Genomic DNA, 11,236 nt, shown 5'->3' on the forward strand with positions numbered 1-11,236 from the left:
AGGGTGGGGAATTAAGACAGCGTTTGCCTTTTTAAGCGGAACGGTTGGCTCTGTTTGCAGAAGAAAGGCCTTGTTAATTAACCTCTGGGCATTATTCAAAGCATCATTTGATCATTTGTAGGGCGATTAGCATAATTCCCCCAGCGCAAACACACAGTGTGCATTACTGATCGCCTCCCGGATGCTCTCTTGGAACCCACCTCCGTCTCCCTCCCCCCCATAAGAACAGGAGCACTTGGGCAGCGAGGCACGGTGGGGGGAGGGGGCATTTCAAATGTCACCTGGTAAGCGGTGGAGGGCAGGGTGCAAAGGAAAAATGTCCAACAGGGACAAAGGCTAAGATTTTCAGCAACCTTTCAAAGCCAGTTTGGCATAATAGATAAGTGTGCAGACTCTTATCTGGGAGAACTGGGTTTGATTTCCCCCACCCCTCCGCTTGCAACTGCTGGAATGGCCTTGGGTCAGCCATAGCTCTCGCAGAGTTGCCCTTGAAAGGGGAGTTTCTGGGAGAGCTCTCTCAGCCCCACCTGACTCACCGGGTGTCCGTTGTGGGGGAGGAAGATAAAGGAGATTGTGAGCTGCTCTGAAATGCTGAGATTCAGAGTAAAGGGAGAAGAAGAAGAAGAAGATGATGATGATGATGATGATGATGATGATGATGATGATGATATTGGATTTATATCCCACCCTCCACTCCGAAGAGTCTCAGAGCGGCTCACAATCTCCTTTACCTTCCTCCCCCACAACAGACACCCTGTGAGGTGGGTGGGGCTAAGAGAGCTCTCACAGCAGCTGCCCTTTCAAGGACAACCTCTGCCAGAGCTATGGCTGACCCAAGGCCATGCAAGCAGGTGCAAGTGGAGGAGTGGGGAATCAAACCCGGTTCTCCCAGATAAGAGTCCGCACACTTAACCACTACACCGAACTGGCTCTCCTGGGTGGGATATAAACCCAGTATCATCTTATTCTTGAACTCTTGAATACATTCTTCTACTCTTGAATACATCTCCAGATTAAACAGCAAGGTCAGGGGCCAAGGTTCAGTGGTAGAGGATTGGCTTGGCATGCAGAAGATCGCAGGTTCAATCCCCAGCATCTCCAGTTAAAGGCGTAGGGTGCTGGGTGATGGGAAAGACCTTTGCCTGGAGTGCTGCTGCCAGTCTGAGTAGACTGGTCTTGGTGGACCAATTCAGGATAAGGCAGTTTCATGCGTCTGTGATCCAATACAAGCAAGACACAAAAACACACCCTGATCAGTGTTGGAGGTGACCTTTTAAACATTTTAAGGTATCGCAAGGACAGTGGGTGAGCCAAAAGCATTGCAGGAACACTTAGGGCAGCTTTGAGCCACCCCCTTCTGACCCCTTCTGACCCCAACCGAGATATTTTTAAAGTTCTCTATTCATTTACATCACTATCATCTTCTACGATGTTTGAGCACTGCTAATGTAACTGGAGATCAAATTGCCAACATTCGCTGGACTATGGAGAAAGCACGGGAATATCAGAAAAACATCTATTTCTGTTCCATTGACTACTTGATTGTGTGGATCACAACAAACTCTGGCAAGTCCTTCAAGAGATGGGAGTACCAGACCACCTCACATGTCTCCTGAGAAACCTGTATAAGGGTCAAGAAGCAACTGTCAGAACAGGATACGGAACAACCGATTGGTTTGGAATAGGAAAGGGAGTTCGACAAGGATATATATTGTCCTTTAAGACCCAGTCCCATTTTTCAGGTATTCTGTTTTGCTTCCACATTTGCGCATACAATGTTCTCGCAGCTGAAAGCAAATACCACAACAATGTTCTGTCTTGCTTCGGAAAGCTTTCCATTTGTAATCCCACCAGAAAGACATCTGGTGCTCTCTTAATATTATAACCCAAGATTTTCGAGATCTCCTGTTGAACCATTGACCAAAATTGTTTCGCCTTTTCACAAGTCCACCACATGTGGTAAAAAGAACCTTTATGTTTTTTACATTTCCAACACCTATCTGAGGCTTGATTACTCATTTTTGTTAACTTTTTAGGTGTCATGTACCATCTGTACAGCATTTTGAAACAGTTCTCTTTTATGTTATAACACGTTGATATTTTCATTGAATTCTTCCATAGGTGTTCCCACGTCTCCATTTGTATTTCTTTATTAAAATTAATCGCCCATTTAATCATTTGAGGCTTCACCACCTCTTCTTCTGTAGACCATTTCAATAACAGTTTGTACATCCTTGAAATCAATTTTTCATTCTCGCCCAGCAGCATTTTCTCCATTTCTGTTTTCTCTCGTCTTATACCTGTACTTTTAATGTCTTTCTCTATCAAGCTTTTAATCTGTAACAGCTGAAACCAATCAAATTTGTCCTGCAATTCTTCAACCGATTTCATTTCAACTTTGCCCCCCTTGAACTTTAGCAGTTGTTCGTATGATGCCCATTTCCCTTCCTTTACACTTTGCGGCATACTTATTACTTCAGTTGGCACAATCCAAAGTGGTTTCCTCTCATCTCCATATTTACTATATTTTTTCCAAGTATTCAGCAAACTCCTCCTTATATAGTGATGTGAAAAAAAACCATCCATCTTCTCTTTCCCGTAGTACATATACGCATGCCAACCAAATACATTTCCATGTCCTTCTAGCGCCAATAATTTTTTGTTGATCAAAGTCATCCATTCCTTAATCCATACCAAACAGACTGCATCATGGTATAGCATTAAATCAGGTAGTTGGAAGCCACCTCTTTCTTTCGCATCTGTTAAGATTTTCATTTTAATTCTTGGTTTCTTGCCCGCCCAAATAAACTCTGAAATTTTTCTTTGCCACAGATTAAATTGTTTCTTATCTTTCACTATTGGGATAGTTCTTAACTGGAGTGAAATGGACAAACTTACTAGAATCTTAAAAGACAACAATTTGGAGAAGTTTAAAGAAGACTGGAGTAATTTCCAAAGTTACGTGGAAATACAATGGAGGGTGAAGAGCCACTTAGTGGTTTATGACAACATTAACTGAACTTTAAATGATAAAGAAGAATTGTGATTATTGAATTAGTAGAATATAGTTACATGGTAATTATGTATATATGAGTTAAGATAAAATCAAGACAGTTGGAATTCCGGAGTTGGTTTTATAACTTTGGGTTTTGTGTTTAATAAGCACTAAGGGAATTATAGAGAAAGGGTTAGGGAAAGATAACTCTTTGTGTAAACATTTTATAATGGTGAAAAGATATTTAGTAGTGCATGACAACATTAATTGAACTTTTAATGATAAAGAGGTACTGTGCTATTGTGATAAAAGTATTAGTAGAACATAGCTACGTAGTAAATATATATATATGAGAGTTAAGATAAGACTAAGATAGAGGAAGCCCTGGAACTGAATTAATAATTATGTGCGATGTGTTTAATAAGTGCTAAGTGATTATTAGTGAAAAGGTTAGTGAATGATACATACATACATATATATATATATATATATATATATATATATATATATATATATATATATATATATATATATATATATATATATATATATATATATTTTCTCTCTTATTTCTTCACTAAGATTCTATAATTGTGAATTTACCTCTAATATGCTTTTAATCTGTTTTAAGTACCGGCGGAGGTCATGAATAAGAGTGGGGGGGGGAGGAAATATGTAATGTATTGGAGAAGTTTATTTGAATCTGAATAGGTGAATGTACTTCAATATATTGCAAAATAAAAGTTTGGTAGGAAAAAAAAAGACAAGGATATATATTGTCACCCTGCTTATGAAATCAACCCAGACTGTTCCCTGGAAGGTTAGATGCTGAAGCTGAAGCTCAAATACTTTGGCCACCCAATGAGAAGGAAGCACTCCCTGGAGAAGATCCTGATGCTGGGAAAGACAGAAGGCAAAAGAAGAAGGGGACGGCAAAAGATGAGATGAGCTGGACACCATTACCGATGTAACAAACATGAATTTGAGCAGACTTCGGAGGATAGTGGAAGACAGGAGGGCCCAGCGTGACGTTGTCCATGGGGTCGCAAAGAGTCGGACTCAACTGTGCGACTGAACAACAACAACAAAATGTAAGCACTGTAAAAACATGAAGGTTCTTTCTACCATATGTGATGGACTTGTGAAAAGGCGAAACAATTTTGGCTAATGATTCAACAAGAGATTTCGAAAATCTTGGGATATAATATTAAAAGAGCACCGGATTTCTTTCTGGTGGGATTACAAATGGAAAGCTTTCCGAAACAAGACAGGACATTGCTGTGGTATTTGCTTTCAGCTGCAAGGACATTGTATGCGCAAATGTGGAAGCAAGATAAAATACCAGAAAAATGGGACTGGATCTTAAAGGTTCTTAATTGGAGTGAAATGGATAAACTTACTAGAACCTTAAAAGACCGTAACTTGGAGAAATTTAAAGAAGATTGGAATAAATTTCAAAACTATGTGGAGATACAATGGAAGGTGAAGAGCCATCTAGTGGTTTTTGATAATAAAAACTGAACTTTAAAAAGAGAAAAAGGACTCTGATTACTGAGTATTGTTTTAGGAATGAATTATAAGTAGCTGAGTTCATATAGTAAATCCATGTGAGTTAAGATAAGATTTGAATAATTTTTAGTGATGGTTTAATGACTACGAAATCTATGTTCCTTTGCACTCGCAAACAACTTCCAAAGAAGCGCCGCAGAGCCTGCAGCCATTTCAACCATATGTTTTTCATGCCGCAGGGACAAGGCTGTGCGAGCAAGCTGGAATCACTTTCAGGCGCACCGATGGAAAGAGAGTCACTATTCTTTCTCTTCCCTTCTTCCAAGTGCCCAGCCAGGCTGTATTTCACAGGTATCTCTCATTTCTTGGTGTTTACATGTCCCCGCTTTGCTCCCAAACAGTGGCAAACCTCAAGGCAGATAACAATAAAACGTACTACAGAAAACAGTCTTCCAGAAACCGTTAACGTGCTTCGTTATACAAATGAGCCCAAACCCACATCTGTAACCTTCACGCTGACCCATCAGCTCTGTAAGGTCGTTCTCCTCTAGGACTCTACAGGAAAGCACCATCAGCAGGCAGCTGCCTCCCCGCCTCCTAGAAGGCTTCTCCACCACTGGGAGACTGCAGAGAAAAAGGCCTGGACCGTATTTGCGAGAGGACTGATAAGAGATCCTGTTGGGAGGAGTGCAATGGCTGCGTGGTTTCATATGGGGAGAGATGATCCCGCAAGTCCATGAATTCCAGGCAGGGTGGTCAGGTCCAATTCAAGAAATATCTGGGGGGGTGCAGCCAGGAGACTTTGAGGGTGGAGCCAGGAGCAAGGTGCGATAAGCAGGACTGAACTCCAAAAGGAGCTCTGGCCATCACATTTAAAGGGACCGCACACCTTTTAAATGCCTTCCCTCCGCTGGAAATAATGAAGGAAAGGGGCACCTTCTTTGGGGGGCTCACAGAATTGGACCCCCGGTCCAATCCTTTTGAAACTTGGAGGGTGTTTCGAGGAGAGGCATCGGATGCTGTGCTGCAAATTTGGTGCCTCTGCCTCAACACACAGCCCCTCCAAAGCCCCAGACACCATAGATCAATTCTCCATTATACTCTATGGGAATTGGTCTCCATAGGGAATAATAGAGTGCCCAGCAGACATTTCCCTCCCCCTCACCTGCTTTCACCTCCAAACCGGCCCCCACCTGGGAGTTGGCAACCCTAGTTCCAGGTCATGAAGGGTGTTAAAGGTAAGTGGTGGGGAATGCTGCCAAGTCACAGCACGCAGGGCTTTTTTTGTAGCAGGAACTCCTTTGCATATTAGGCCACACGCCCCTGATGGAGCCAATCCTCCAAGAGCTTACAATAGGCCCTGTAAGCTCTCATAGGATTGTCTACATCAGGAGAGTGTAGCCTAATATGCACAGGACAGCAGACTTATGGCAACCCCGCAGGGTTTTCAGGGGAAGAGACATTCAGAGGGGTTCACCATTGCCTGCGTCAAGACCCTGGATTCTTTGGAGGGCTCCCATTCAAATGCAAGCCACGCCGACCCTGCTTAACTTCTGATATCTGACAAGATCAGGCTAGCCTGGACTTTAAGGGTAAGTACCAGCGGTTTGAAGCGGATGAGGAAACAAACAGGCTGTCAGCAAAAAGACTTCAGGATTGGTGCAATGTGGTCCCAATGGGCAAGCGGGCCCTCACATTTTGCACCAGGTGACATTCCTGAACCATCTTCAAGGGCTGCCCTGTATACAGTATGCTGCAGTAGTCTAGTCTTCAAGTTACCGGAGTGACAATCCGCATGGGCCCGTTCAATGTCTAGAGAATTGGGTGAACTTCTGAACTGAATACAGCTCGAGGGAAGCATTTTTCACAACATCTGCTTGTTTTCTGGAACTGGAAATTTGGACCTGCAGGAACTAATACACGGTTAACCGAGTTTTTCAATAAAAAGTCACATTCCATCAACAGTGGGGGAAATTAGACAACTGAGCAGAGAGACCTAACCAGCCAGAATCACCTCTGTTTTATTCAGATTCAGTTCCCATTTATCCTGCCTCGACCCCTTCAACACCGGACAGAGGATTAGCAAAAAAACTACCGTTCCATTATGCGACCTCCCAGTATGTGCCAAGGATCCATCCTCGATTACCTGATGCTGGCTGCAGAGAGCGCCAACCTTTTCGAGCCTGGAGGCACACTGGAAATTCTGACACGCCACGGTGGGTGCAACAACAAAATGGCTGCCACAAATGGCTGTGAAAGGAGGTGGAGCCAGCCACAGAACGACTGCCACAGTGCCACTTCAGTGCAGATCCTTGTCTTGTGGGGGCAGCTGCTGCCAAAGCCATATTTTTTAAAAAAATCTGCACAGCCAATGAAATCTCCAGTAATCAACCGGAACCCTCCATTGGCTAAAAGCCTTCCCTGGCTCCACCCACATCCCCAAAACACTTGGCAGGCGCCAGAGAAAGTGCTGGCAGGTGCCATGTGGCACCCGTGATTGCCACACTGGGGACCTCTGCTCTAGTGTGTCGCATTTGTGCACCAATGAAGCATGTGCCTGGATGTCGCACGTACTTTGGCATGCTACCGCTGCACACACAGGAACCAGGACCTTGATTCATTACAGGCAACTCAAAATAGGTGAACTTTTGTCAGCCTCAGGTCTTTTATGCATGGCTTCAGCCTGCTATTAAAGGCACACGACCTTCCCCTCCAATCCCCTCCTCAAAATGCCCATCTCGGAACAGAAGTAGTTCAGATTCTCTTGCAAGAAGCAACCTTGTCTCCAAAGATCGGGGCGGCTAAACTGTGGCTCTTTCAGACATATTATATAGCTCTTGAAGCCCCCATCACCCTGTCAGCCAGCTTGGAGAAGGCATTTGTCTCTTTAAATCACTTCTCCAAGCTAAGTCAGCCAGTGAAGAATGCATTTAAAGATGCTTTCTTTCCATCTCCACCCCCCACCTATTTGCCTTCCTTCCTTCCTATCTTGCGGGTCTCAAGCATCGGACGTTCATGTCTTGCATCTCTCAAACGTCTGACACTTATTCCATGTGGCTCTTACATTAATCAAGTTTGGCCACCCCTGCCGAAGATCTGAGCTGCGACAGCCTGCTTCCATCAGAGACAATAAAAGGTGTGTTTCAGTTCAAACAGAAGCATTTTCCAAGGGGAAAAAAAAAAGGAACTGAATCGAAGAATTTGCTTGGAGCTTAGTCTGCTTTTCAAGAGCTGCCGTAAGAAGTCTGCTAACCGAACGCAAGTGAGAACGCCCGCCCAAAGGGGACTCAGTACCAGCTGCGCCCACATCCACAACCTGCGCAAACATCTCTCCAAACAAGGCCAGCAACGCCATCGCCAAACACAGAGACAGTGAGGTGCAAGAGAGAGTCTGCTGTCAGCGCCGTCCTGATTTTAATCCTCCCTACGTTGCTAAGGCAACCCTACCAAGTAGTCAGTTGGTAACTTCAAGACTTTTCCTCCGCCTTGCCTTCCCAAGGAACCCGAAACCGAACAGCATCCGCACCAGGGTTCCCTCTAAGCGGAGTGAGCGTGGGCTAGCTCACAGATCTTTAGCCTCCAGCTGACACATTTTTGCCTTAGCTCAGGAAGGAGGACCCCAGAGCACACTAAATTATGCAGTCGCTCACAACTTTAACGCCAGTCGCTCACAAAGTAGAATTTTTGCTCACAAGATTCTGCAGCTAAGAGGGAACATTGTAGGCATGCCGTTTTTTAAAGGCCAGAAGGTCTGAAACTACGCAATGGAAAGAATAACGCCAGTCGGTTTCCCAGCTCTCCTGGCTAAGCTGCAGGTAGCTCTCCAAGGTCTTAGTGCAGAGACATGGCGGCTGGGTTGCTTTCCCCAGCTCTGCCAAGATCTCTTTGGGCGTAGAGACCACTGGCGACTTTGCACGGCCAAAGTGGGCATCTTGCAAACCAGAGGACCCCACCCCCACTCCGACAGGCAGCAACCTCTGCCACGGCTAGCCAAGAGGCAAAACGACTTGGGACCACAAACTACCGCTGCCATGTCGAGACGCTGCAAGTCTTGGCACTACCCCAAGCCCCAAATCATGCATTGTTTCCACCCGAGGTGGCAAGCAGAGACTGTTCCTATGTGTCCATTTTTACAGGGCCCTGAAAAGATAGGGGGGAAATGTGATGGTAGCGGCGATTGATCAACCCCGCTGTTGACAAGCCAGCCAGAAGCCCCCCTTCAAGTGAGCCCCACTGATATTTCCTTGCGTTCAGCCCTAGTTACGTTTATCGCGGGGGGGGGGGGGGGGCGCCAGATGCACTTCGAGGGAATGTCCTTCTCAAATGCCCCCTCCCCAGAGAGAATGCGCTCTCCAAATACAGAATCAGACCAGTTGGGTCTGCCACTCCAGCCTCCATCAGGTCTACTTTCGAGTAAGCCAGGGGTCAGGTGATCCTGAGCTAACCGAATTCAGAGGACTGTCGCCCCACCCTGCCCCACCTCCAAGGCACTGCGCGCAGGATCCCCAGCCTCCGGGATCTTTGCTTGAGCCTCCCCCCCTCCTCCCCGGGAGGTGGCCAAGGGCCCCGCCACCATGCGGTGGCTCAAGTGGCAGGGCATCCGCTTGGTAAGCAGAAGGTCCCAGGTTCAATCCCCGGCATCTCCAACTCAAAAGGGTCCAGGCAAAGTAGGCATGAAAAATCTCAGCTGGAGACCCTGGAGAGCCGCTGCCAATCTGAGTAGACAATGCTGACTTGGGTGGACCGAGGGGGGGGGGGGTGTCTGATTCAGTAGAAGGCAGCTTCATATGTTTATATGTTTGGGGACAGACGGTGGCTCAGTGGCAGGGCATCCGCTTGGTAAGCAGAAGGTCCCAGGTTCAATCCCCGGCATCTCCAACTCAAAAGGGTCCAGGCAAGTAGGCATGGAAAACCTCAGCTGGAGACCCTGGAAAGCCGCTGTCGGTCTGAGTCGACAATACTCAGGGGGAGGGGGGTCTGATTCGGTAGAAGGCAGCTTCATATGTTTATATGTTTGGGGAGGGACGGCAGCTCAGTGGCAGGGCATCCGCTTGGTAAGCAGAAGGTCCCAGGTTCAATCCCCGGCATCTCCAACTAAAAAGGGTCCAGGCAAGTAGGCGTGAAAAACCTCAGCTGGAGACCTTGGAGAGCCGCTGCCGGTCTGAGTCGACAGTTGATGGGGGGGGGGGGGGTCTGATTCAGTAGAAGGCAGCTTCCTAGGTTCATCCGTTGTTCACTCACCTGCCAGGAGCCGGAGGGGATCTCGCTGAAGCGGCCCAGGCCGCCGAAGGTGTAGCAGTCGTGCACGTGGCGCCAGGGCTCGGCGCAGTGCCAGAGCAAGCCGAAGCTCACCTCGCCGCCGCCGCCGCCGCCTTCCAGCAGCCCCGCCGCCGCCAAGCGCCGCGCTCCGGCGCCGCGCTCCTTGACGATCCAGGCGGGCGAGAGGAAGCTGAAGCTGCAGACGGCCACCAGGCCCGAGGAGAGGAGCACCCAGAAGCAACCCACGCAGCCCACCATCCTGGGCCCCCCGGCCGGCGGCAGGCCCAGCAGCAGCGACCCCGCCGCCGAGGAGGCCGTGCGCTCCAGCGCCGCATCCACGCGCCCGCCCGCGCCTTTCTTCTGGCGCGCCAGCATCGGGGGCCGGCCGGCGCTCGCTCAGCGGAGAGGAGCCGCCCTGGCGGAGGGAAGCCGCCCGCCGCCCACGGCCATGCGAGGCGCACACGTGGCCACCGCCGCCACCCCCAGCAGCAGCAGCCGCCGAACCCGGCGCGCCCTTGGGGAGCCTCGCAGCCCTTCGCGCCCCTGCCGCCGCCAACAGGGGGCCGCCGCTGCTGCTCCTCCTCCTCGCAGCGCCTCCGCGGGCTCGTCTCCCCGATGGGCGGCTCCCGGCTCCGGCCTCGCCGTCACGTGCAACCCCGCGGCCCCACCCCGCCGCGCCCTGCAGGCCCGGTGCCGCTGGCTTTGGCCGCTGGGAGGGTCCCCCCGCGCGCTGGGGAGTCCTTCGGCCGTGCAGGGAGAGGGGAGCGCCCGCGGAGCGGAGAGAGCCGCGTGCCGGACGCCGCCTTCCGCTCCGAACTGGAGGTGGCCTTTAGGAAAGTCGCCTGGGCGACTTGGCGTTTAATTGCAGGGAGCTTCTGGAGGGCAAGCGGAGTGGCAAAGCAGCGGTACTGCGGGACTGCGCTCGGAACTCTCTGCTCACGACTTGAGTTCGATCCCGGCGCAAGCTGGGTTCAGGTAGCCGGCTCCAGGTTGACTCAGCCTTCCATCCTTCCGAGGTCGGTCAAATGAGTCCCCGGCTTGCTGGGGGGAAAGTGTAGGTGACTGGGGAAGGCAAGGGCAAACCACCCCGTATAAAAGTCTGCCGTGAAAACGTTGTGAAAGCCTTGGGGAGGGTGGAGTATAAATAAAAATTTATTATTATTATTATTAACGTCACCCCAGAGTTGGAAACGACCGGTGCTTGCGCAGGGGACCTTTCCTTTCCTTTCCTTTCCTGTGGAGGGCAAAGCAACGGACCCAACTTAGACTGCTCTGCTCTCTCAGCCCTCCTGCCCCCGCTTTTCTCGGGCACGGGTGAACCAACCAAGCCGGGTTGCTACCGACTTGCCAGAAGAGCCAGTTTGGTGTAGTGGTTAAGTGTGCGGGCTCTTATCTGGGAGAACCGGGTTTGATTCCCCACTCCTCCACTTGCACCTGCTGGAATGGCCTTGGGTCAGCCATAGCTCTGGCAGA

General features: G+C 49.0%; 1 protein-coding gene across 2 annotated transcripts in view; it reads right to left on the bottom strand.

Moving 5' to 3' along the window:
* LHFPL7 (LHFPL tetraspan subfamily member 7) overlaps positions 1–10,022 on the bottom strand; it is a 180,372-nt gene extending 170,350 nt beyond the window's left edge. For both annotated transcript variants that reach the window (XM_060259066.1, XM_060259065.1), the window contains exon 1: positions 9,746–10,022. In XM_060259066.1, the coding sequence (XP_060115049.1) occupies positions 9,746–10,021 (276 nt within the window). In that variant the 5' untranslated portion in view covers position 10,022. The remainder of the gene's footprint in view (positions 1–9,745) is intronic.
* Between the last annotated feature and the right edge of the window lie 1,214 nt (positions 10,023–11,236).

This window comes from Heteronotia binoei, chromosome 18 (assembly GCF_032191835.1).
Source record: "Heteronotia binoei isolate CCM8104 ecotype False Entrance Well chromosome 18, APGP_CSIRO_Hbin_v1, whole genome shotgun sequence".
Lineage (NCBI taxonomy): Eukaryota > Metazoa > Chordata > Lepidosauria > Squamata > Gekkonidae > Heteronotia > Heteronotia binoei.